At 46.0% G+C, this 7,089-nt stretch overlaps 1 protein-coding gene across 1 annotated transcript; it reads right to left on the bottom strand.

Moving 5' to 3' along the window:
• Positions 1-1,765: 1,765 nt before the first annotated feature.
• TCEANC2 (transcription elongation factor A N-terminal and central domain containing 2) lies at positions 1,766-6,047 on the bottom strand. The gene is made up of 3 exons (XM_031058586.1): positions 5,886-6,047; positions 4,439-4,632; positions 1,766-2,693 (listed from the first exon to the last, which is right to left on the bottom strand). Exons 1-3 carry the CDS (start codon positions 5,950-5,952, stop codon positions 2,505-2,507), a joined length of 450 nt encoding a protein of 149 aa, XP_030914446.1. The 5' UTR covers positions 5,953-6,047; the 3' UTR covers positions 1,766-2,504.
• Positions 6,048-7,089: the final 1,042 nt, after the last annotated feature.

Raw genomic sequence — 7,089 nt, 5'->3', positions numbered from 1 at the left:
GGAGGGGGATCAGGAGGTGACGCCTCCAGAAGGTGCTTCCCTCCTTTCTTTGCTGGGTGCAGCAGGTCTCTAGAGATCTGCCACCTTTAGGTATGTACTCCTTTGCTGAAAACAGTCTGTGGGATAGGCTTAATCTGGAAAAAGGGGAAAAATGAGAACTTTTCTCTAGATTGGGAGCCGCCCTCATTTAACATTTCCCCTGTTAAAAGGGATTTCAGTCTCCATGCCAGAGAAACCAAGCACAAGGGAGCCACTGCTCAGCCCTTTCATCCTCCCTTTTTAATCTAGAAGGGTTTCCCCAGCATGAAGAGTGGCCTGCATCACCCACGGGAGGCAAGGAAGAGCCAGGGAGCAGGAAACTGATTCAGCAGCTAACCCAAGGCATAAACAAACACAGTGTGCAGGTGAGGCTGCCCCATGGAGGGAATCTGGTTTTGATAGACTAATTAAAAACTTCATTAGTGCCAGGTATCAAGTATCCTGTTGCCACATTCAGCATCACCCTTTGGGAAAATGAAACCCTTTTTGGCCTGTTGCTTTCCCATCTCTGTTTTTTTTCTTTCCCCACCTTCCTTTCTGACTTTGTCCTTAAAACCTTCCCTGGTTGCCTGAATTCCTCCTGTTGTGGGTCTTGAGCCCAACTCTCCAGACTCTTTCCAGTTCTTCCAGTCAGTTTCCTGCAAAGCTGAGTCTGTGAATCCTCAGCCCAAATGTTACTGCCAGCTCTAACATCAGTTCCATAAAGGAACTGGACCCAGAGCTTTACATTTGGGCTCCTTTGAAACAAGTTGGGCAAAAACATCAACCATTAAATAGAGGAAATTTATAGGAGAGTTTTCTGCTCGTGTGCAGCAACTCTGCATCCATGAAGTTACTTTCTAAATTAAAAATATTTGGCATAGCCAGACTGTATCTGACCTGTGTGGGAAGCTTCTTTGGCCTGGCTCTCATTAAACCAGAAGTTCCTCATTTTCAGGAATTTTGCTTCTCACATTACCCAAATAGAGAAAACAGAGTCTGGCACCAGGAACAGGAAGCTGAAAATAAATACTGCAGGTCTTGATGTTGCAGCTCTGATGCAAAAGCTGTGTCATTCATTGATCCTGAACCCCTCCTGATGGTCCAGGATACACAAATTCAATCACAGCTGTGCAGTTTGAAGCCATTTAAGTGGGAAATTGAGCTGATTGCTTGTAAGAAATTGAGGGTTTTCCCATTTTTTGCTACAGCCTGGTCAACAAGTGTTACATGTTACTGAATATTACCCACACCATCAGCACACACAGATCTGCCAATTTCTGCCTCCAACACACCTGACTTTGGCTTCCTACAAATGAAACCTCTGTGTTCAGCTGTTTGAGGAGACCTTCAATGTGCACAGGCAAAACTGGTCTTGCACTGGCCCAAGCAAACAAAACGGGGTTGAAGATATTCTTAAGAGAACCTGCAATTATCTGAATAAATTTATGGAGTTCAACACCTCAAGTAAGTTTTCTGCTAAGGGTCTACAGATGAAAAAAGTGTCTAGCAGGTCCAGGTAGTGACAGTCTGTCATTTTTTAGGTGAAGATATGAACACTATGCCTGGAACACCCTTAGTAACAGCTTATAGAGAACAAGACAACTTGTGGTACAAAAGAAGTCAGAGCAAATATAGAGGCAAGAATTCAAATTACGGTAACTAGAAAGAATTTAAACAATAGTTTGTTGCTTAGATTTGTTCACGCAATCATTCTGAACCATCTTCCTTTTAGAGAAAAAAAGCCTTTAAAAGGAATATTTAGTTTTATTTAGATAATTCATGACAAGTTTTTTTTCACATTACAGTAAAAACAAGCACCATGTTTACATCATGAGTGAGGTTTAGAAGGCTGAATGAGCTGCTCCTTGAACAGCAGAGGCATTAAACAGCACCTTTACCCTGGGGCTTTAGAAAATGCCCCAAATCACAGAATGACTGAGAGGACAGAAGTTACTGAAATCCATTTTACATCCAGCTCTGGAATGCAGCAAAGGGAAATCACCTTGGCAAAACAGCTCTTGCCATAGGCCGGGCCCAGCTGCAGCAGACGTGGCTGATTTAGGGCTAACTAGAGTTTGCAATTATCCCCCAGGAATCCTCTCCCATGGACCAATTACCCATAATTACCAGTATTTCCAGCCAGCAGAGCACAGAGCTGCTCCTTTAAAAGGGTTATTCAGCTGAATACACCTGAAGATCCACACTAGGGATTGAGCTAAACTGAGCTACAACAAACGGGCACAAGAGAGAAACAGGTGAGTCAGCAAGGATGGAAAAATACACAGGGGAGTAGAAGAAACTTTCCTTGCAGCAAGCCCAAATGGATTTCCAGCAAGTCAGATTTACAGCACCCATTCCATCACTGGTTCTTCCCTCCGGCAGCCCTGTTTGTGGAGCAGTGCCAGGGAGTCACCCAGTCAGGGCTCCCAGTTCCATGGAGATGCAGGCACAGCAAGTTCTCCCTCGGGATCCAGCACAACTCCTCACTTTTTATGGCTCTGCACAAAGGCAGGGACAGGGAGTGTGCCATCCTTGACTGCTGCTCGGGTCTCAGGTCTGTGCTTTAATGAGAAGACAAGGGCTCGCACGGCCCGGCGATACGGAGCGCTAATGAGGCGGGAGCAGAGATGAAAAGCTTCGCGCTCAATATTTTCAGCCAGTGGGTGATCAATCTGAAAACAGCAAAGTATAAAATTAGATCTTTACATTTAATAAGGAGGCCGGCTGATTGAAATTGGAGTTTGGTGCCTTTCAGTGTTTCTTCATTAATCAGCTTAGATTCGAGGAAGTCTGCTTCCCATCACAAGTGTAACAGGAAGAACAATTTAATTCCACCCTAGCAATTAAGGGACAAGGCAGCGTGGTCAGTGGCAGGGAACATATCCCCACCTCCAGCTGGATGGCAGTACTTTGCCATCACAACAGGAAGTTAATCTGTGACAAGCTTTGGGTATCAAGCTCGCTGCAATTATAAGCCATGCTGTAGTGTCTCCATAAAGCTCACTTTTGATCTGGCTGATATAAGGTACCTTGGATACTATTTTAAACTTGATTCCAACAGCAACTCTAAGACATGCCAAACACTTGGCAACTCTGCCTGCTGCTATAAAGGGAAATGTGGGATCTCTGTCTCTAGAAGGAGGTGTAATTAAGAATGCAGAAAGGGATTTGCTAAATGTTAATTATGTAGTTATTGCTTCAACATGTGCCAAAACCTGTAATTCAGCACAGTTTAGAAAGAAATCCCCCACCCTTCAAGAAATGCTTTTAATTTCACTTCTGCCTTGTGTGATGGGGAATCTTCCATGCATTGCATGCAGGAGATTCCAGTGAGCTAAATGGAATTCCTGCAAGTCCTTCACCACACAAGTTTTGCCACCCATCACTAAAAAGTCCCTTGGATCCACTCTGTCCCACCTGCCCTTCTCTCTTTTGTCACCTCTCAGGTGTCAGTGCAGCAGCTGAGGCTCCCCTGACTTTATAAACAGTTCAACTGTTGTGACCTCTGCTTGCACATGTGGTGGCTGCAGGTGTTTTCAGGTGAGTCCTGTTCAGAAGCAATCCTGCTTTACCCAATTCTGCTTTACCCAATTCTGCTCGTTTTAGGGTGGTACCAGAATCTTTATGTTCCACAGATTTAAACTTTACTGCCACTAGAATCACCATGCATAGCTGTGCTTTCTAAGAGCTAAGCTTGACTCACCAAAGGTGAGCTTCCAGCTTTCTGAGGCATTCCTACAGCAAACCATCTTTCTGTGCTGCCCCAGACTGGGAGCTGGAGAGGTTGTTCTCACAGCTAGCAAACACACAACTTTCAAACTCTTGAATGTTTATCACTCGACTTGTCATTGAAAGAATAATTAATGAATAAATTGAAAATTATAATTATTATGGCATTTCTTAGACCAAGCAAACTAGTTATTAAGCCTTACAGCAGAGCCTTGTTCATTTAGTTAAACATACCTGAGGGATCTGGTATTTATCACCACTTTATATACTGTCAACCTTGCCTCTCTGTTTTTGCTATAGATTTAAATTTACAAATATTTAATTAGGAAACACCCAAAAAGTCCCTCTGTTGCTTTCATAGCTGTTTAGTAGGAAAAGCTTAATCTTCTATTAATTTCCTCCTTGTACAGCCCAACTGCAGTGGCCACACAAGTACTCTGTTGACAGGTTATGGAAATGACAACGAATACAATTAGCAGGTTCCCTTGGTTAACAACCAAAAACCATTATCTACCTTGCAAATGAAGGTACTCATAAATAGGGATGTGCTGTGAATCCCTAAAAATAGGAACAGACCACCTGGTCTTGTCTCCACTCAGCAGGCAGGACCAGCTTGGCTGGAAAAGGTTTCACTGGTTCCCACAAGAAGGAAATTTTGGAGCCACAGACAAGTGGCTCTGAACTGTACCTCCAATTCCAGGGCTTCACTGAGCAGCTTCTGAGCGTTCTTCCTGAATGCCTCAGTCCTGGGATCACTCCTGACCTCGATGGAGGGCCTGTTGGAGTGCTCCCTGATGAAGCTCTTCCACTCCCTGAAGATGTCCTTGGCCAGGCTGGACACCTCTGGCTCAGGGTGTTTGCGCATCTTGTTCACTGTGTGACCTGGGAAAGGGAACAGCTCCTGTGGGACTGGCAGCTGGGGAAAATACAGCTGGCACCAGTCAAATCATCGTGCTAAAGCAGCCACACAGCTTCTCAACTCAGCCACACAGCTTCTCAACTCAGCCAGTCTCAGCAAAACAACCAAAGCATCGACACAAACATAAACAGAAAATGACCAGGATTTAAGCATGGAGCTTGAGAAATTAGCAGGGAATTGTGAAAATCACCTTCCCGAGTCACCCAGGTGTGGAGCGACACTTATTTAACACAGGCTACTCTAGCTGTTCACTCTGATCCTGGATCTGGTGAAGGTTTTTAAGCTTGGCCTACAAAAAGTGCTGGTTTTTAGCTGGGAACCCCTTTAGGGAAGCAGATATTGCTGGTGATGGCTGTAGCATTTAAAGAAGGGAACACCACGATGACTCCAAGCAGGATGTTTCCCATCCAGAGGGCCTGGCAGTGCAGAAGAGGCTTTCCCCTGCGAGGAGACAAAAGGAACCTTCCTGCTTCCAGAGGGGTGTTTTTCCGTGGCCAGGAGCGCTGTCGGCCAGGAGATGTCACTGTTAGGCTTCAGTGCCTCTGCCAGCCCGGCGCTATGCAGGCAGGCATTGGGGAAAATCCCGGGAAAAGCCTGAATAAGCGGAACACGGCAAATGGAATGACACATCAGAGGGATGGGGAAAGGGGCGGATTGCAGCTCCTTTTCCAGGGCTCTGTGAACAGAGATCCGGCTGCTCCGAGGGCAAACAAAGGCCGGGATGCTCTCCCTGTTCGGGAAAGGCAGGGACCATGTGGTCACCGTTATGCCTCCCCCGAGTGCTGTGGGGAAGAGGCAGGGATGGGGCTGTGCCATTCGCACGGAGCTGCCCATCTGCTGGGGATTCCTCAGCCTGAGGATGCAGGAAGCAGTTCTGGGCCACTCTCAGGAGATTTTCTCAGACCTTCAGGGGATTCAGCCAAATCAGATAAATGAGCACTGACAGGAGGAGAAGGAATAAACCACAGAGTTACCACGGAGAGGTCTTCAAAATTCTGACCACAAAAGAGGGAATGCAGTATTTCCTGGGAGGAATCAGAGGACAGCTGACTTTTTCTGTACAAGCTGTGCAAACTGCAGGCTTGATATCAACAATATTTCATTGGCAGCAATTTCCTCATTTCTTAAAAAGCTTCCAAACTAATCTCTAGTGCACTGACAAGCCAAGCAGACACAAGACAGCCTAATATTCACAGTTTAGATAGACCAGATGTACCTATTTTAGTGGAAAGTAACACTTCCTTGGAAGGTATCTTCTTCTTCAGCTCCTCCAAAGCTTCCATCAGGTTCTCTTTTGGTTGCCCAGGAAGCTCAAGTATAGACTTCCATCGTTTTATGTCTTCCACAACCACAACTCTCTGGGAAAGAGAAAAGCTCCTTAGGAAAGTGGAATATTGTTATGATAAGTAAGGAACCTTCATCTCAGCTAATGGGGCTGTTATCAATACATGAATTATTGATCACGGCACAGAATATATGATGGGTACTTGCTTGGAATTAGAAAACTCCTGCCAATCAAGGCTGAAGTAACCAGCAAACAAAGTGAGAGGCTTTCAGCCTGGTCTGCCAAACTCTGGGCACATAACAGCAAACTCCTCCTAGAAGTGTTCTGAATTTAAGGAATCCGTTGTATAAATGTTTCTAAATAGGAAAAGGGATTAAGAGGGAGGTGGCTGATTATCCTTAGAATCCTGCTCAGATTGACTATAGAAGTAAAACAATGCCAGCAAGGTGAGAAACAGAGCATTAGGGAACATGAATGCAAACCTGAATATACTGCACAGCTGCAGTGTTTTTCACTGGTTTTGTCACAGACCTTGACAGAACAGACTGCAAACAGTGCAAGTCTCATACTTTGGATGTGAAGCATCTTATCCAGCAGTGGTCAGACATCTGCAGTGCTTTGTGTACCATTCTTTTGATTTTTGCCACACTCGGTGAACTTTTTGGTGCAGCAAATGTTTTGCTGTTGTGTGTCACAAGCAGGTGACCAAGAGGGGTTCAGCTCTCGTGCAGGTCTCACGCGCGACATCCATGAAATGAACGGAAGGGTTTTCCTCGCTGGAACCAGCTGGGAATACTGGGGTTGGCGGTGTCACCTGGCTGTCCTCGAATGTGTGCCCAGCCTGACTCTGCACCACGCCATTATAACCCACGGAACCCCTTCCAAGGCAGCAGAGCCCTCTCATGAAATGAACGGAAGGGTTTTCCTCGCTGGAACCAGCTGGGAATACTGGGGTTGGCGGTGTCACCGGGCTGTCCTCGAATGTGTGCCCAGCCTGACTCTGCACCACGCCATTATAACCCACGGAACCCCTTCCAAGGCAGCAGAGCCCTCTGCACCTGTACAACCACCTCCCTGTTCGGGTCCCACGGCAGCGCTGCACAGATTGCGGTGCAGAACCGCTGCCCACACACCG

The sequence above is a fragment of the Geospiza fortis genome, unplaced genomic scaffold (genome assembly GCF_000277835.1).
Source record: "Geospiza fortis unplaced genomic scaffold, GeoFor_1.0 scaffold396, whole genome shotgun sequence".
NCBI classification, from domain to species: domain Eukaryota; kingdom Metazoa; phylum Chordata; class Aves; order Passeriformes; family Thraupidae; genus Geospiza; species Geospiza fortis.
Note: the sequence above shows the minus strand (reverse complement) of the source record. Positions and strands in the feature narration are given on the sequence as shown.